General features: G+C 39.2%; 4 protein-coding genes across 4 annotated transcripts in view; 3 read left to right on the forward strand and 1 right to left on the reverse strand.

Annotated features, from left to right (window-relative positions):
• The first annotated feature begins 2608 nt into the window (after positions 1–2608).
• On the forward strand, positions 2609–4068 carry LOC111657268 (trypsin-1). Its single transcript, XM_023409360.2, has 6 exons — positions 2609–2718; positions 2817–2967; positions 3080–3330; positions 3417–3553; positions 3691–3792; positions 3890–4068. The coding sequence occupies exons 1-6, from the start codon at positions 2679–2681 to the stop codon at positions 3935–3937; spliced, it is 729 nt and encodes a 242-aa protein (XP_023265128.1). The 5' UTR covers positions 2609–2678; the 3' UTR covers positions 3938–4068.
• A 1802-nt stretch (positions 4069–5870) lies between these two features.
• LOC111657250 (trypsin-2-like) lies at positions 5871–7419 on the forward strand. The gene is made up of 6 exons (XM_023409338.2): positions 5871–5947; positions 6192–6342; positions 6452–6702; positions 6803–6939; positions 7064–7165; positions 7284–7419. Exons 1-6 carry the CDS (start codon positions 5908–5910, stop codon positions 7329–7331), a joined length of 729 nt encoding a protein of 242 aa, XP_023265106.1. The 5' UTR covers positions 5871–5907; the 3' UTR covers positions 7332–7419.
• Positions 7420–7917: 498 nt separating this feature from the next.
• Positions 7918–10439, forward strand: mrpl17 (mitochondrial ribosomal protein L17). Its single transcript, XM_023409356.2, has 4 exons — positions 7918–8001; positions 8119–8311; positions 9789–9857; positions 9968–10439. Exons 2-4 carry the CDS (start codon positions 8138–8140, stop codon positions 10220–10222), a joined length of 498 nt encoding a protein of 165 aa, XP_023265124.1. The 5' UTR covers positions 7918–8001; positions 8119–8137; the 3' UTR covers positions 10223–10439.
• Positions 10440–12701: 2262 nt separating this feature from the next.
• tmem145 (transmembrane protein 145) overlaps positions 12702–19546 on the reverse strand; it is a 38555-nt gene continuing 31710 nt past the window's right edge. The window contains exons 13-15 of the mRNA XM_023409354.2: positions 18674–18794; positions 18140–18328; positions 12702–15293 (exon numbers count right to left, since the gene is read on the reverse strand). Coding sequence (XP_023265122.1) covers positions 15057–15293; positions 18140–18328; positions 18674–18794 — 547 coding nt within the window. The 3' untranslated portion in view covers positions 12702–15056. The remainder of the gene's footprint in view (positions 15294–18139; positions 18329–18673; positions 18795–19546) is intronic.

Consider the following 19546-nt stretch of genomic DNA (forward strand, 5'->3'; position numbering starts at 1 on the left):
GCAACCAGAAGAAATGAAGGGTTTCTGTTCAGTTTGCATTTTGGCCGTTTCTAAGTCATTTCTATTTTATCTTTAGTCAACAACATAAATAATAGAATGTTTATTAAATGTTACTGTCCTTGAACATTGACAATTAAGGATCTAAAGATAAATATCGGAGTTTATGCTTTACTTATGGGGGTTCTGTCAATTTTAATGACACTAAAAACACTAGTTCACCAGTGTCTTGTTAGATTCAATATGAGGCATATGGTAAATTTGGAAAAACCATGGTCTCTGTACAATTTAATCACAGTAGGATTATCTGTTAAACACATTTACAATCACGACTGTAGTTATGAATACAACGAATGTACATGAGCTGTACTACACTGTAAACTGCTTCAAAATGTAATTTTTAAATCGTCACTCAAGACTTGTGAGGCTAACACATAGGCCTACTCCTAAATGGTAACAGCAGATCAAGTAAACGTTACTGTTAACCACATTTAAGATACCTAAACGTTATGTTGACCTTTACTATCACAACGTCCTGATGGACATTTTATTAGCTTTTATTAATGTACTGCATTGCACTAACGTGGTACATTAAAACGGCGTCACACCTTCCAGAAACACAAAACAAACGTCATTAGATTAACGTTGGCTAAATTGACCTTTTTATTGGGCTTGACTGAACACCCCCACAGTCTATACTAAGATCAGGTTACCAGCCCAGCAGGGGCGCGTACCGTTAGCATAGCAAATGCTAAGTTAACGCAAAGTTATCAGCAAACTCTGGCTCTGGCTAGTTAGCTTCTAGCAAGGTGCGTCCATAATTCCCCTTAACTGTGACATTAACGGGGATGCTAATTTTGGTTAGCGAAAAACAGGCTTAAAACATAATGTACTTACCAGAAAAATTGAGCAACCGACTGAGAATGTCTTTCAGTACAACCAAACACTGAACAACACATTTTAGGCAAACAAAACGTTACCACTAACTTTCATGAACTGAAAACATGTCATACCTCCAACACACAGCTCTGTGCTCTATGCTGATTGATAGGCAAGTCGCCTAGTGTGCTATGGTAGCCACACCCTAATACATACCCTGCTTTATATCTGTTTTCCTCTGAATGGGACCATAATTTCATAAATGAACATAATGCTGTATTGAGGAAGAGTTTAAAGTAGTGACTGAGACCATAAACTCATTAGGAGAACGTTTACTGAGGTAATCAATATATTATGGTCATTTCCCATAGACTTTTACACAATCAGACTTCTTCTGCAATCAGTGGAGTCACCCACTGATGGTTATTAGAAAGAATACAGGTTTAAGGCACTTCTGCATTGGCTTCACTTTTCAGACCAGGAGTCTCCATTTTTATACAGTATGTCATAAATAGGTAGCCTAATGCAATAGCACGACAAACAGCAGCAACTGAAAGATATAAATTAGAGATAAATGTCCTCCTTTAATACAAGCTTGTCTCAAATAAAGGTCTGTAACCTTTTGCAACTGAGGTAAATAAAGGCCCTGATCACTTTTTGAGGAAATAACTTATTTGAAAACTGTTGTGGATCCCAGACTGAGGCTGTGCACTGTGCGAGAGACAGAAAAAATAAGAAAGATATTCTGCTGTTTCTAACTTTCTCTCTGAGCGATCATTTTACAAGCACATATGGCTGAGATCACAGCACAGCCTTTGTCTTTTCATTTTGTCAGATGATGTCACGGTTATAAAATCAGGAGTTTAGCAGTGCAGAGCAGCAGCTTGGACATAGCTTGGAAGTTAACATAGTCTTAATGGGCTGCATTTCAGTCAGTATTTCAAACCTATTCTGTTGTCTGACAACAGAAAAAGAAAGAATATGTAAATGAGAACAGCTTTATTTGAATTTTGGCTGTTTTTTTTAATTTATTCATTTATTTATTTATTTATTAAATTGTGTAATTGAGTGATTTCATGTCTTTGCGTTTTTCGTCTCGTCACTTCCCTGAGTCAACATTTTTCAGGTGTTCTAATCTAAAGACACATGGGTTTTTTTTCTGGTGAAAGCCACATTCTGGCTGTGGCTGTGAACCAGGCCATCTGCAGAGCTGCAGCCATGTCTTCACAGCATAACTCCATCCATGTCAAGGTTAACCATTACAAATTACATCCTGCGCTAAATTCTGACTTTCCTGAAACAATCTTATATGCAATATTTAGTTTAGAAAATAGTCACAGCATCAAAGTAAACTGGTTTATGCAGATACCAATAGAAATTGTAGTTTTTGTTCTTCAAATAAGTGAGCTAATTTGAAGGGCATACAGCCAGTTATGTAATCAGAAGTCATCCATGTCATATGAATAATGATTTTTCATGTAAATCTAGAAATGTGCTACATTAAATTTAAAAACCATTTTGAATGATTGTTTCTCCAGTGCCCCTCTTTTAAAATTGCATTCAAATTTCTTCCTAAAGGGTTTATAGATTATATAATTTAAAATACACGGCATATTAGTACACTCCACCCCACAACCAACAATGTATTTGCTTTGCCTGTAGCCAGAATTATTTTTTCCAGGATCCTGATTGGGCAAAAATAACAGTGGGAGGAGTGTTCAGCAGGGAAAGGCGAGAGGTACCTCTGTATATAAACCAGGGCTCCAGGTGAAGTCTCTCATCAACAGGATCACACAGCAACCATGAGGTCTCTGGTCTTCGTTCTGCTCATCGGAGCTGCTTGTAAGCATGTCTTTCTGCTTGTACTCATTGATTTTAATAATTGAATTATAAAAACATTCACTTGTTTGCTGACTGTTCGGCCTCCTGTGTGTTTTCAGTTGCCACAGAGGACGACAAGATCGTCGGAGGGTATGAGTGCACACCTCATTCCCAGCCCCATCAGGTGTCTCTGAACTCTGGCTACCACTTCTGTGGAGGCTCCCTGGTCAACGAGAACTGGGTTGTGTCTGCTGCTCACTGCTACAAGTCGTATGTCACTCCTTAATATTACAAAGACAAAAGGTTTTGCATTCAAGAATTAATGTGCTTTTAACTCGCATCATGAAATTCAGCTCCCAAACATCCTCTTGTTCTACTCCAGCCGTGTGCAGGTGCGTATGGGCGAGCACAACATCAGGGTCAATGAGGGAACCGAGCAGTTCATCAGCTCCTCCCGTGTCATCCGCCACCCCAACTACAGCTCCTACAACATCAACAATGACATCATGCTGATCAAACTGAGCAAGCCCGCCACCCTCAACCAGTATGTGCAGCCTGTGGCTCTGCCCACCAGCTGTGCCCCCGCTGGCACCATGTGCACAGTCTCTGGCTGGGGCAACACCATGAGCTCCTGTAAGTTACACCTGCATTTTAACTGCTAGGGCTACATGTTTTTTTTCATTTGTGTTATTTGAAACCTTTTTCACCCATACTTTTAGCTGCTGACAGGAACAAGCTGCAGTGCCTGGACCTCCCCATCCTGTCCGATAAGGACTGTGATAACTCCTACCCTGGCCAGATCACTGATGCCATGTTCTGCGCTGGATACCTGGAGGGAGGCAAGGACTCTTGCCAGGTATGTAACAAGAGGAATCTGCAGAGATTCTTGTTCTAGACCAGAGCATACCAGTTACATTGTTCAGTGAATTTTCTTTTTCTTTTTTTAATTGTTCTTATTCGCTCTCTCTATCTCTCTCTCTCTCTCTCTCTCAGGGTGACTCTGGTGGCCCCGTCGTGTGCAACGGTGAGCTGCAGGGTGTTGTGTCCTGGGGCTATGGATGTGCTGAGAAGAACTACCCTGGTGTTTACGCCAAGGTAAAACTATATTATTTAGACCAACAATATAGCCATATGAATCATGCTTGTTGCCATCTGTCCGTGGAAACAAACCTTGTTTTGTCTCTTTTCAAAGGTCTGCATCTTCAACGACTGGCTGGAGAGGACCATGGCTAGCTATTAAGTCTGATCCTGTGATCACCATCTCTGCTGCCTTTCTTCCATCGTTCTAACTCCAGTATTGTTGTAGAGTTTTGAATAATGTGCAGCCATTTTCCATCACAATCAATAAAGTCTTACATCTTGACTCTCAAATTATGTTTCTCTTCACTTTATTGCCTGCGTTTTCCCAAATCATGATACACAATATTTAGAAATGTGCTTTCATTTTTCACCAAGGTCTTTAACTGTTTACTGCCCTGTAGAACACATTGGAAAGAAGGCATATCTTGTATCTACTACAAATACTGTATTTTGAAATGTAAAGTGTTGAAGTGACAAACTTTGTCATGACAAAAAAGTATGCTATACAATGCGTTGCATGCAATAGTTTAGAATAAACACAATATTCATCCAGTTCAGTAAAGCCTTGTACAAATAAACAGGCAATCTATAAAAGACCATTGATCATTTGTTACATAAATGGCTTAAAATTCATCCTTTTCGAGATACAGTATGGGACTTAATACTTTAATATTTCAGTTAGTGTTAAAATTGGTTTAACCTCCTAAGACCCGAACTCTTGCATGGCGTGCATTTTTAATTTCTCTTTGCTATTTAGGCTGATTGGGACCTGAGAAAAATGATGTCCACATATGAGGACTTTAGTTTTAAATTTCGATTACTGAGTGGCTGTATAATATCCTCATATGTGGTCACCAGGCCCTTGTTGAGAAAAAGTTAGTATTGTGGTCTAGAGAACCCAAAATGTGAGGTCCACATATGTGGACGCCAGGTCCTAGGAGGTTAAAAGCCACTTGCATGGCTTCTAATAATTTTAATCAGATTTACCCAAACCTTTGACAAATATAATCAACTTTACAAACAGCCCATTACCAAGTGAGACTCAGATCAAGTCAAGACAATTTATTTATAGAGCAAATAGCACCCCAGCAGGGGAATTAAATAGATACACAGATCAACAAGAATATATACAATATATGATATATAATAAAAGCACTGTCATATTAATAATGGTGAGAGAATAAAGGGTGGCAGAAATATTTTCACTGATAAGCATCTGAAGCAGAGCACAAGGCAGAGCTGAAAAAAATACAGACTGAGTTAACTACAGTCTGGAACAGAGACAAGATGACGCACAGTCATGGAAAGCTACAAAGGAGAGAATCCCAACAGACTAGACTGCGACTGAAATGTACTTTCTTTTAAAATGTGACAAATATAATCATATTTCAACCAAATTGATTGTGGAAACTTAATTCGGTAGAATATTTAGTGGCACAATATGTGACTGTATGTCATAAACATGAGTCAAAGTAAGATCATCCAATTGAATGCAACAAATAATACTATTTACTGTTTATTATTTAACTTATCCGAATGTATGGGCTTGTTTTATTAGCTAATGTATTAATTATTTTCTTTATTCCTAACTCATTCTTCATTCTAGCAATTTCACAAGGTTGGTCTGCTGAGCTGAACTTAACTTGAAAGAAAGAAAGAAAGAAAGAAAGAAAGAAAGAAAAAGGTAGGTGTATATAGTTTCTCTGTATAAGACAGCTTTCCCTACACTTTCCATGTGAAAGTCAGACAGTCTGTGAGAGAGGCTCCACCTGGCACTGAAAATGGGCCAGAGTCAAGGTCAGGATGCTGATTACAACCTGTACCAAACATACTGTACTCTACTCAAACCAGGCCAGAGCAGAAATGGATCAAACTATAAAAATGCAGACACGTTCAAGCAAGAATTGAGCAAACTCCTTCAACATCAGTCCCATGAAAACTATGAAAACCCTGCTTTGTCAAAATTTTTAGTAAGTATGGCAAAATGTTTCCATCAGTGCTCTTTGGAGGTTTTGATTGGTCAGCAGTGCCAGGGGTGTGTCTCAACAGTTTGAATAAGGTAAAGCTGTTAATAAAAACCCACCATGGGTTTAGGGAAAGCTCTGAATCTCCATCTACCATCAGCTAATCATGAGGTCTCTGGTCTTTGCTCTGCTCCTGGGAGCTGTGTGTAAGTATGGACACATACCAGCCTTTGTCTGGACACACACACACACACACACACACACACACACACACACTATGGGATACATTAGATTGCATATCAATTACATGGGCAAAGAAATGTAGAATGTATGGCAATTATAATATAATATAATAAGGCAAAGATGATACATTTTATTTGATGATGAACGTATTTGCAAGGTAACATGTCTTTCATGAAAAGATGACAAATATCAGTTGTTTTTTTACAGTTGCCACAGAGGATGACAAAATTGTTGGAGGGCGTGAGTGCACGCCTCATTCCCAGCCCCATCAGGTGTCTCTGAACTCTGGCTACCACTTCTGTGGAGGCTCCCTAGTCAACGAGTACTGGGTGGTGTCTGCTGCTCACTGCTACAAATCGTGGGTGCTCCTCAAAAATCACCTGCAGAGCTACAAAACTTGTCGCACAATTAATCTCTTCTGTTCTCTGCTTTTACTCACTCCTATACATTTTTTGCTTCTCTTTCAGCAAAATGGACATCGTCCTTGGTGATCACAACCGCTGGTTCATGGACGGCAATGAACAGATCATTCGTGCCTCCAGCGTGATTCCTCACCCCAACTACGAGTCCTGGCTGGTTAATAATGACATCATGCTGATCAAGCTGAGCGAGCCCGCCACCATCAACCAGTATGTGAAGCCTGTGGCTCTGCCCACTAGTTGTGCCCCTGCTGGCACCATGTGCACAGTCTCTGGATGGGGTGTGACCATGAGCTCCGGTGAGTATCAAATAGTGTCTCAATACAGGGCTTCTGTTATTCACTCTACATTTGTCCATCATTTATTTGTCCATGTTTCTCTGGTTCCACATCCCTATAGCTGCTGACAGTAACAAGCTGCAGTGCCTGAACATCCCCATCCTGTCTAAAGAGGACTGTGACAACTCCTACCCCGGGATGATCACTGAGGCCATGTTCTGTGCTGGATACCTGGAGGGTGGCAAGGACTCCTGCCAGGTTTGTATCTCTGCTTTTACAAAGTGCATAAAGCATATGCATCTTCTGTAGTGCCCTCAGCACTCAGTTGAGAGTTAACACTTTCATATATGTCCAACTGCTTGGCTCCCCCTCCTTCTCTCAGGGTGACTCTGGCGGCCCTGTTGTGTGTAACGGAGAGCTGCAGGGTGTTGTGTCCTGGGGCTTTGGGTGTGCAGAGAAGAACCACCCTGGTGTCTATGCCAAGGTAAAAAAAATAATAAGCTTCCCACAGCAATCATTTATTGCTCTTTTATGACATAGAAATATTGTCAAAGCCTGATGTGAGTTTTCAATATGCCTTTTCCATTTCTCTCTTGCATCAGACCTGCATTTTCACAGACTGGCTCCAGAGCACCATGGCTACTTACTAAGTCTGGTCCAACCTACCTCTATTGGAAAATTCTGTCAATGAAACTGCTTGTTGAAATGGAGATTGAAATAAAATAAGTGTAACACCCACATTTTTAGTTTGTTCGTTTATTTTGTATCACTCCGTCTTTGTGTCTCTGCTTCTCTGATCTGTCTGGTAAATCTTCATACAGAATGATCATGTTGTAACACATTGAGACCTTGTCATTATAATATGCAAATAAGAGAACAGGACAGACCTATGAACAAATTAGAACTAAGTAATAAGAGGTAGTAAGATAACATGATCCACTGAAAAATCCAATTAAAAATAATCAAATAAATAAATAAATTACTGAGCCTGATTTCACAATTATCAGCTATATTGTAAATTGTACTACCACACCTTGTATTTGATTATAACCAAACAATGTCTCAAAGATATACAGACAAAAGTAACCCTGTATCACTTTTTTCTTTTTATAATAGCAATAAAAATTATATTTTGCTTTGGTGCTTCGTTTTCACCGCTTCTGGCTGCAGTGAGTTGCTTCTGGCTGCAGTGAGTTAAGCGGAACCTTTGCTCTCGTGTTCCATCGAAAAGTCGGACAAATTTTCCGACGCACCACCAATGTCAAACTCAGCGCTCTTCGCATTGACATAAGCGACCTGAGGACTTGTTCTTACCCAGAGGTAACTGCTCTATTGTCTACACATAGGTCTGTTTTAATAAGTTATACGCTTCGCTTCAAACCCATTCACCTGTATAACTAGTTTGGTTTTCCGTGTGTTTGTCGCGGACTCTCGCAGGCGAATCTAACCGGACAAGATGCGCCTCACGCTACAAATGTTGATCTCGCACGGCCGGGTGGCCCGGAAGATGGGTCTGGGTCCGCAGTCCCGGATCAACATGCTGCGGAACATCTTGACAGGACTGGTCCGACATGAGAGGATAGAAACCACGCTGGCGAGAGCAGATGAAGTCCGCTTCTACGCCGAAAAGGTAACAAGCTTTCATGTAAGCTAATGTCACAGTATGTAACCAGTTCTAATGAGATAAATGAAAATAGCACAAATTTAACATAAAATACATATTTGGTTCTTAAATATAGTTGTTGTGAAGGATCAATATCAGCCACCAGACATCCGGAGAAGGTTTTGTCCATAGAGGTTTAGAGTGGAGCAAGAAAACTAACAGAATTTCAGAATAGAAGTATGTGAGTTAATGGCTGAGTAATTCAGTATTTCACTACAATAATTTCAATAAAACCGTAGCATGATTTAATGTTAAAGTTATAGTTATTTTTATGTGTACGTTTAATTAGAAAATAAACATAAAAGACATACAAATTAACTGAATAATTAAATTCCTAAAAAAGGATAAAGTAGATTATCTGAGACAGCATTGCCCTTTCTACAATTCCAGACTTTAACTGCTCTGATAAAAGACAACTGGGTCTTCATCAACTGATGTAATTCTGCCAACTTCAAGGTCAAGTCAGTGAAATTTGTATAAAAATCAAAAACAATTTACAATACAACCTTTTCAGATACACAAAATATTGTTGCCTGTTTAAAGTCAAGTAAAATTCAAGAGTTTTAGCCCAATGCAGGCATCCTCTCCACTTTTCCTTTTATGAAACTAAATATTGAACAGGATGTTCACATACCTAGCTCTCTGCCAAGATGAACGTAGACTCCGGAACGCCATCCATACGTTTCTGAAGAGTTGTCGTGAATGCCGGTTTAATAACTGTGGAAAGCATATATTCCCGTCAGCACAGCTGGGTGTCTGGGTATCTTGCTCGTAGGCTAAACCAAAGCTAATTCGTTTGCTGGCTATTTAGCTAGTTAACAAGCTAAGCTAACAAGCCAGGTATAGGTAGCACAGACGCCAAAACCTGCTAATTAAAATAAAACTAACACTTCACTTACCTCTAAAAACAGGAGCACAGACTTCCTCACGTTTCAATTCTCGTCAAATAGCAGCACAGCAAGCCATATTATTGTCTAATATTTCCATGAAAAGTCCTCCATAAGGCACCTACACCACAAACACGGCTTAGCTGAGGTGACTCTGAACAGACACCTGGCGGACTGTGATGGCACCCACCTGTGACTCTAAGCGGCGTCCCCCTTAATTGTGCGTAACTTTAAATCAAGAAAAAAAAATATAAACGGCTACGTTATATAAAAATTCACCACTCTTACAGTTGTCATTAAGGTGAAAATTACCTTGTTTTGTTTTTTTTCGCACCAGGCTGTAAACGTGTTTATTTCTGCTTTGAATTTGGGCATTTTAAGATGGAGTCTATGCTGATTGACTCGCTTTTGGAGCCAGCCTCAAGTGGCCATTGGAGGAATTGATTTTGCTCCGTCCCAAAAAGTTCACCTCAACATTTAACTTACAATATATTTAGATTTTTCTTCCTCTTTTTTCCACTGACTGTGTTTTTTTTGTTTTGTTTTGTTTTTTCTAGCTGGTTGACTATGCCAAAAAGGGAGACACTGATGAGAAGGCGATGAAAATGGCCAGTTTTTGGCTAACGGTACGTGTCTGCAGCTTCTCAACTTAGTGAAGTTACAAGCTGTGTCGTCGTGAATGTAAAACAGTTGATGTGCACTTGCCATTTAGCTTGAGTCTGTTTCTTCTCATCAGGAAAAGGATCTGGTCCCAAAGCTCTTCAAGGTCCTTGCTCCACGGTTTGAGACCCAGTCCAATGGCTACACACGGATGGCACGCATTCCCAACAGACAGAACCTGGACAGAGCAAAGATGGCCGTCCTGGAGTACAAAGGCAACCCCTTCCCGCCTCTCTATCCTGTCAAAAAGGAGAATGAACTGACTCTCATCAACCAGCTGCTCAAAGGCTACAGAGAGGAAAGGGCACAACAGTTAGCTGCAAAATCGTAATTCATACCACGGTGTTGGATAAATGGTCGCTGAACGCTGATGGTTGGATGCTGAAATGCCCTGAAGAGTCACTTGCAGATTGTGGCCTATAGAGACTGATGCATTTCTTCACCAAAAGAACAGTTCAAAACCTACAGTGTCAACTGCGGCCAGGAACATTTCTGTATGAGATGATTTCTGATTGGATATGATTAATAAATGTGATTCATGAACAGAAGTAAGAGATTTTCACTTTGTCTTTGAAGACTAAACTATCCAGGTTTGTCCTGTTGGCCATGTGAGGTTTGGCTAAGGGCTCATTCGTGCTCCCTTTACATGTGAAAATAGATACATCCATTTCAAATGATGTAGTCGTCACTACCCACATACTTCCAATGTGGGAATTAAGACAGCATGATGTTAACCAATACATCCACTACAGGGCAGCTGAGAGTCAAACAATTCAGACAACAACAAACAGGATGACGGAGGAGGAGGTCATAATAATGTAGTTGTTAAGAAAGAGGCAAAAGTAGAGGCAGCTTTATAGACGGTAGTCGTCTGTGGGACCATTAAATACATTGCATAATGTCTCCTCTAAAAGTTCTGCCATTAAGAAAATAAAATAAATATAAATAGTCATGTCTCACTTCGAACTATTGGCTACACTCCCCCACCATTTCCAGTGGCACTGCTGCGTTTCATCCGTGTCTGTATGTTTTCAGAAAATGAAGATGAAATGAATGCAGAGTACGGACAGAAAGTACCATCTGTATCCGTATGACATTGAGCATAAATGAGCCTTAACAGTGGAGATAAACAGCACCAATATTTACATCTGCTGGAAACTATAAATGTTTTGGTCAGTTCAGAAAGAATTAAAGTTAGCAAAAGCAGAACAGAGGTGTTATTAATAACATTAACGAGTGTCCCAGTAAGTCATGTCAGTGTGACGGTGAGTCAGCACGCACAATCCCAGCACCCACAATCCCAGCACCCTGAAACTGTGGTTAAGTGTGATTTAACGATCATTTATTTTATTATTTACATTTTTCTATTTACAAACTTCCTCTTGCCATTTTCAAAAAGTTTCTTCCTGCAAACCAGTACAAAAAAGTGAAATAAGTTGAACCAGTTTTGGAAAGTTTGTATTTAATTTTGAACAAGTATCAAATTAACTCTTGGAATATTTTTCCCAGACTACAGCTTATGCTTCAGTTTGTACATAGAATGAAAATTAAAAAAAAACAGCACAAACACCTTGTTACAGAACTCACAGCACAGTTTGACTTGCAGCAGAAAAATCACAGGTGTACCTTATAACATTAACGATGGCTCCACTGCAGGCGTACATGCAAACCTTATTAACTACACCTGTGCTGTTCCCTCAGAACAGTATCTGTATCTGCAGGTCTTGAAATTGAATTGCGGCCCTTCAAAAAAATCCCATAAAAGATATTAAAGTCTTAAATTTAATTTACAAAGGTCTTAAATATTTTCCTTGCCTGCCATAGACAGTAACATTAACTTTTTGTGTATCTGGTATCGGGCTGTCAGTAGACATTATACACCTCCTAACTGAGAGTGGGATTGTTGTGACAGTGAATGGTGCTGCAGGAGGCTGTTTACTGTCACTACTGCTAAACACAGTAGCTAGGAAGCCCATTGACTCTTAATAGGCAAGTGACAATTGCAGCAAAATCTTTAATTATTTCCTTATTAATTAATCCATTCATGAATTGTATGCTATTTATCTAGGTTCAGGTCATGTTAATTAATTAATTATAGTACAAGGAATTATTGTTTTATACAGCTGGGAATGTAGTGTTTTCTTAAAAAGTCTTGAACACTGCAGAAACCTTTTATGACAAGTCTGTGTCTGCAGTGAAAAAGGTCTATTATGATGCACTATATTGTACAATATCTTTGTTATTTTGACATCCTGCTGGACAAATACTAGAATGCCTAACAATATAATGTATTAATCACAAGCCAAGCCTCAAAACTGAAGGACTGTTGTGTTGGATTTGATTAAATTAGATGTAAAAGAACTTGGTGGATAGAATATTTAATGGCCTCATCACAAAATAACTCCTGAAGTGAACATGACAAATTGTTACCAAACAATGTAAGAAGCTTAAATTTTCCTTTCAAAGACTGTGGTAGCGATTAGGCTGAAAGCCATTTGTAAATTTAGACCTTTACTGGAGAACAGGTACAGACAGGAACAGTTTGTTGTGACTCTGCACTTCAGCAGCCACAGACTGGGGTACTGGCCATGACTGAAATAATTAGGCTAGCCTACATCAGATTGTGACCAGCCTGGAGTCTGTCCCTGTGGTGTTATACTTTAATGGACTCTTGTAATGAGAACAGATTCAAAATATGATTTACAGATATTAGATTTACCCCTTTGGACACATGCCCTTGCCGTAACTGGAACTCAAACACTCTCGCTTATTAACACAGGAGCCAAATAATACACACACCCACCAAGGCCTCTAATAAAACCATATTTTTTTTATTTTGGCAAAAAGTGTATATGTACAGCGTATTTAGAATTGTCATTTGACACCATTAAAATGCATCTGAACAGTGCTTCAGTGATGTGCTCTTAACCAGATCGCTCTGAGTAGCCTAAAAGCTGTGCTGTTTTCTGTCATGCATACATAATCTCTTTTCTTCGAGTTCTCTCCCCTAAGTGTGTGTCTCAGTCCTGTAATTTAATGTCAATATACGCAAGGTTGAAGCAGTGATGCAGTATCAGTAAGCCTGTCGGTTAGTCGAGTCATCCAGTGTCTGTTCAGTCAAGTCATGGCAACCGTAGCAACAGGCAACAGCAGACAAAATGGCAGACATGCCAAATATAAACCAGACACATAATCAGAAATAACGACTAATACTCTAATTCAAGTATCATTCTGTTTCACAGACTAAGTTACACCTCTGACTACACTCTTACAAGTTACACACCACAGTCCTAACATCCTAAAGTACTCCATTACAGCAAGATTGCCACTGATAAATCCGTGACTATTAGCCGAGAACCACCAATTTTATGAGTCTGAAATAAACGAATGGTCAATATAAAATGGCTGAATTTCTTAGTCTCCATTCACTGATTTTTTTTTTCTTCAGTTCCTGAATTGCTGGAAGCTGGTGGTGAACTCAGTTTCAATGGCATTCTTACATGAATTATCAACTTCTGTAATTCAATGTTAAATTACGTTGTCTAAGCATGATACGTTTTTGCTAAAATGTCCGGACAGTCAATGACATTTTCAGACCGTATTTACAGGTGTATGCATCTGGAATACTACTCGATGTGGTGTGAATACAGGTTTCAAAGCAGTCTTATAAGGTGACATCATCACGAATAAACAGACTAAGACCAGGAACATTAAAGTGCTCCATGCAGGACAGACGAAATGTTCAGTTGTGTTGATGTTTTCACAGTTCATCTACAAGGCTTTTTTTCAGTCCTAGTTCAATGTTAGGGGATACAAAAGTAGTAATATTTGTTCAGCTTTTCGTATGGTTTAAATATTCAGGTGTGAAAAGCAGACAAATACAATATTTATGTTTCAGGTACTAGACAGGGGTGAGGATGAAGTTACTTTTATTTAAAAAGAAGAAGCCATCTGCCCTTTAATCATGGATGTGTTAAAGATGGAGGCCGAAGACAGTTTTACAAAGGTGTACTATAGTATTCCAGTAACTTGAAAATCACCCCTGTCCTTGTGCTGTATTGCATCAGTACATTCACCAACGTCTACATACACAGAAATGACATTTTTGAGCAGGCATATTCTGCACTCGCCTAAATCCAATATAGTAAAATACTGGTTTTCACGTAGTGTTTCAGAGAGCACAAGAGGGCTTTGTTTGGAATAACAATTAACAGAATTTATCCTGTCAAAAATATACTAAAGCCTATTGTATGTATTTACAAAAGTATAGATTTCAATACACACAATAAGCGAATATTGTATGATCACATGGAGTACATATATCAGCTTTTTGGACAGGAAATACAATACAAACATGCGTGTTTTACGAGTACCTAGAAGTGCCCACAGTAAACGTGACATTTTTACATTTACACATCAGCATATCAATCCAGAATAACCAGCTGCAATGAAGGCATAGTAGAATATAAATTAACCCAACAAACTCCATATAGAGTAAATATCTATGCTTTATCAAAATGTGCCAAACATAAAAAAAGTCTCTTTTTTTTCTAACATGAATTTGATAAATGGAATGAAATGGGATTTTTCATTGGTCACAGCACCAACTGGAATTTAATGATGTGGAAACAAACCATAAAAACAAATTTCCTTTTTTGAAATAAAACTATATATAGTGGTAGCTTTCTCCAGTTTTAGCTATTTACAAACTCTTCCAAGCACACCATCACTGCCTCATGAATTTTTGAATAAAAGTATTTCAAGAATTTTGATCATTTCCGCATCGTGCACAGCTATCATTCTATTGCTCTGGCTACATCCACTTTGTCATCTTTCTCCCTGTGTGCCTTTTACTGGTCAGCATCAAATATTTATTGCTTCTTTATTCTTTAACAAGCTCAGCACTTCTATCTCTCAGCCATTTCCCCCATTCGGGTTATTTCCATTCACAGGTGAAAAGGGACCGTTTAGGGATTCACTTTTCTGATCATTTCTCTTCTTCGTCCTTCCAAACTTTTTTTTGGCTGTCCCTTTTGTCTTTAAACAGTGACACCTTGACTTCCACTCTTCCTTTACTTATTAATTGTATTGTCATTCTGTCCATTCCCTCCGTGCCTTCCCCCATCTCCCTCTGTCCTGACCTCTGTCCCATCTTTCTCTCCATCTCATGCCTTCGTTCCGAACCCTCCTCCTCCTCCTCCGCTCTGCATGCTGAAATATTCGGTGAATGAGGGGAGCCGGGGCGGCAGCGGGGGTGAGCGTGTGGCTGGGCGGGGGGGTATCGGAGGTGGGGGCAATATCGATGTCAAGTCAGCAGCAGTGGTGATGATCTTCTGCTCACTGTTCCTCGGCACCTCCGGTCCTTTACAGGCCACCATCTCCTCCACTGTCTTCACTGGATCCTGGAGGGAAGAAGATGATAGTTTTGCACTTTTGACCTGGTCTCATCCTCAGGATGTGGATTACGGCAATGTGTTGCACTGGCCAGAAAGTGGGGCCTTGTAGACACTGTGTCAGTAACACCATCCTATAGGTCACATTTTGACAGCTTCCTGTGCTCAGTCATGCCGCCATGGTTATATAGGTCGGGGTAAATTACGCATGTACTGGGTTTCCTGACCTCCAGGCTTCAACTGGTTCATTTACTTACTTAACTCTCCACAAACTACTGTTCAATCATTCATGTCGGCCTGGAGGAGATGGTTGAAATAATTAAAGATATTATGAAGGACATTTTTTACATCATTCAACAATATGCAAATGTATACAAAATCTAGTCCTGTTTTCAATATATTCATTATTCATTAATATGGCAATTATTTTCTTAATGAATCTACTAACTGTTTGGTCTGCAAAACATCAGAAAACAGTGAAAACTGCTCATCAAATTTTCCCTAACGCTCAAGGTCACATCATCACATGTACTGTTTTCTGCAACAGTCGGACATTTAATCTAGTATAATGTATTACAATGAAAAGAAGCAAGTGGTACATTTTAAGGCTGGAAACATCAAATGTATTATATATTGTTTTGAGAATGACTTAAATAATTAAACAGCATTCAAAATATTTGCAAATTAATTTCCCGTTGATCAACTAATTGACCAGCCATCGACTGTTAGAACCCCCAGACTCTGGAATACTCGAGGAGATCAGGCGTGCTGAACCTCTGCCCCAGTTTAAATCACTGCTCAAAACAACTTGTATCAAGCTGCTTTTAATTCTCAACTTTGATGCTTTTATCCTTGGTTTTTTATCCTCTTTCTTTTGTCTGTTTGTTTGATTGATTTTATTGTTTTGTACATACAGATTTGTCATTCTCCCTTTTATTCTTAGCCTTGCTAATTGACACTTTGTCTCTTTTCCTCATGTCTTTCATTGTGTTGCTCTGTTTTTATGTATGTACAGGATGCATATATATAGAAGTGCTATATGAATAAAATTATTATTGCACTATTAGTCCACTACAGAAATCACATAAATTATTCAAAAAGCTTTATCTCTAAATAATGAAATGTGTTCTACTGTTGCAGTAAATGAGATCAAACCTTTCATGTGTATAAAACCAATAATTTAGTAACTAGTTTAGTTCACTTTTAACTACATCTTGCTTTGCATCATTCATTTGGTCAACAGTAATTGCTAAATAGTCAACATGACATGATTACTTAATTGCAGTATAATATAAGACATTTGATAAATAATAATGGAATTACCCCTAGCCCCTGTTTTCTGTGCGGAAATTAGAAACACATTCCTCCTAACGATTGGGATTGTTCTTTAAAATCTATATCTCAGTTGTCAGGGCTTGTTATGAGGCACATTTGTTGTTGTTTTTTGTTTTTAATTTCTTTGCCTTTGATGTGCTGCCAACCGTGAGTTTCACTATAACCTGCAGTTACTGGACCCCTTTAACCTAGATGTTTTGATACTAAACTCAGTATTTTATACTTACAGAACCTTACCCATGTTGGAAAACAAATGATAAATGTTTTACTTTGCATTTGTCAATTTGGCTTGAGACCACATCATAGCACAGACACTGCTGCGATAACCTCAGAATTTACCCTTCAGGCCAATTTCTTTGTTCTTTCCCCAAAATAACCCTGGTCCAATAGACTCACTGCGTCAGTGCCAGTACTCGACTGCTACTACATTTCCTTCACTTAAATAAAGACAAGACAGGGAACATTCTGTTCAACACCAAGGAGGAGAGACTCTTGTTTCCCCACCTTGAGTTCAGGGCTGTAAAAGACGAAAGGCCAAGTTTAAAATGATGTTTTTTTGTTGTTTTTTTAAGCAGCCGCACTAATGCCTCGTCTTGCTAGTGTCTTCCAATTAGACGTCGGCAGTGAATGCATCAATTCTGCTGCCAGATTTCTAACAAGAACCAAGACAACCAAGCACATGACTACTATTTACATTGGCTTTCACTTAGTCTGAGAATCAATTTCTGAGTACTAGACATAATGGATTAGGAACAGCAGAACCATCCTCCACCAGCCACTTTCAAATGTAAATTAAAAACTTGTTTTCTCCACAGCACTTTTATTTTATTACATCTTGGTCTATTTATTACTGCTATGTAACTTCATACATTTTTATTGTCCTTAAGTTTAAATGCTGTTTTTGAAAGGTGATGGGCATGTAAACTGGTCTTTACGACCCTTCTTGTTGCATTACCCCTGCTAGTTTCTGCACATTGTATCAGTGTAGTTGAATATCCAGAGAGGATCTTCTTTCATTCATTTCTGTTCAGCAACTTGCACAGATTTGAAAGTTCCCCAAGCTAGACAATTCATCACGGCAAACACGACGTCTTAATTTGGTCTTGTCAAAGTTTCTATTTAATGGTTATTTCGTTGTGCCTACTGTCATTCATCTGACACCCACAGGAAGAGATGGAAGTTTCCGCCAAGAAATATTCCCTATAAACATGCCTCCTTACAAACTGCGTTGTTACACTGATACCTTCTAATTTGCGGCTTTGTTAGATGAGACAGCAGGTAATTTCAAGCTAGGTTTGACACAGGGAAGTTTAAATTTTAAAAGCAACAAAAAATTTGTACAACCGGAATCTAATTACATAGAGCAAGCACTGCAAACTGATTAGGGGGAAGCATAAACTGAACATAGATGAACACAGTACATGAGCTATAATTCTCATTCTCGATTCTCAGTTCAACGGCTTCAACCTAGGATATCTACCATGCATCCAAACATGTGTGCACATTCAGGTTCGACTCACTGATTGGATGGAGAAAAGTTCAGTGAAGTTAGGTTGAGAGTCTCCCAGGAAGGAGCTGTTTCCGTAAGCGTGATGGGGGAAGCTCTCAGCCCCCTCGCCCCCTTTTGGACTGGACAGCAGGATCCCAATCTGGGATGTCCGAACATGATATGGGAAGTTCTTATTGGCTGCTGAAGGGCGTGTGATAACCTAAGGGAAAAAGGATAAAAAGACACGATGACTTCTTATATATAATCTATGTCTATACAGTATAAATAGAATCTAACACATTGCCAGAGCATATGAGGTCCAGGTAAGAAGCGGGAATTACAATGCATGCATTGAGCAGGAATATAAAAGGAAATTTGCGTGAGCAGTACAGCCCATTAGTAAAGAACAATGTGTCGAACGTGAGGAAGGGCTAGATAATGATGTGTGGAGGAGACAATCAGCATGAGGCAGTCATGACTCAAGGATAGTGAATAATGTATGACTGACAGTGGCAATAATGACTCCTGAATAATGTGAACTATGTAGAAGTGCAAGGGTACGAACGAGGAAGACGATGTGAGCGTAGAGGTGGATGCCGAGCTGAATGCCGTTGACGATCTTCTCCCGGGCCCAACGAGGAATCCCATAGTTGGCAATCAGGGCCATAACGGGCACTGCAAAAAACCTGAGGAAGACAAGTGTGCAGATTTAAGATAACAATGCGGGGAAAACTTATTAAAAAGGAAATGACGAAAATAGAGTTTGGTGGTGAAAGACAGAGAGCAGACAAAAGTAGAAGCTGATTTAGAGCACGGAGAGAGATAAAGATAGGAGGAGAGGAGAGGCGTAGATAATGAGGCGGGAGATAGTCGTAGCAATGAGAGAGTAATACAGAGATAATATTAGTCTTTGTAATCTACCCTTCATTTCAAGCTCATGCTATTATACACAGAGAGTGAAAGGCAGAAAGGCTGAGCAGTGTATGAAGAAGGGTTTTTTTCCGGCTTGTGTAAAGGAAAAACACTACTTTCCAGTACAAAGCTTTAAACTATTATGCACCCATAAATGGCAGCATAAATTATTCTAATAGAAGAGATCTCATCAGCTGAGTAAAAATAGATATTTTCCTCTAAAAATCATTCACTCAAGTACAATTATCTACAATGTGAGTAGAGCACAGAGGTTGGGCACACAGTGTTTTAGACGGCTAGAGTAAAATAAACAACTTTTCATTCCAGGGCCGCTAAAGCATTAGCTATCTCATGCACATTTTTTTTTTTTTTTTTTTTTTTTTTTTTTTTACAAAGCAGCATAAATTATTCAAATTGAAGAGACCTCAAACAGAGGAAATGTGTATCTTTGTACTCCTGCAATCTCAGGCTCAGGTGCTATTATCCACAGCGAGGGCAGAGTGAGGGAGGGGTGTAGGGGTGGGGG

The sequence above is a fragment of the Seriola lalandi genome, unplaced genomic scaffold (genome assembly GCF_002814215.2).
Source record: "Seriola lalandi dorsalis isolate HSWRI2012SDOR001 ecotype SW California unplaced genomic scaffold, Sedor1 jcf7180002054390, whole genome shotgun sequence".
Taxonomy (NCBI): domain Eukaryota; kingdom Metazoa; phylum Chordata; class Actinopteri; order Carangiformes; family Carangidae; genus Seriola; species Seriola lalandi.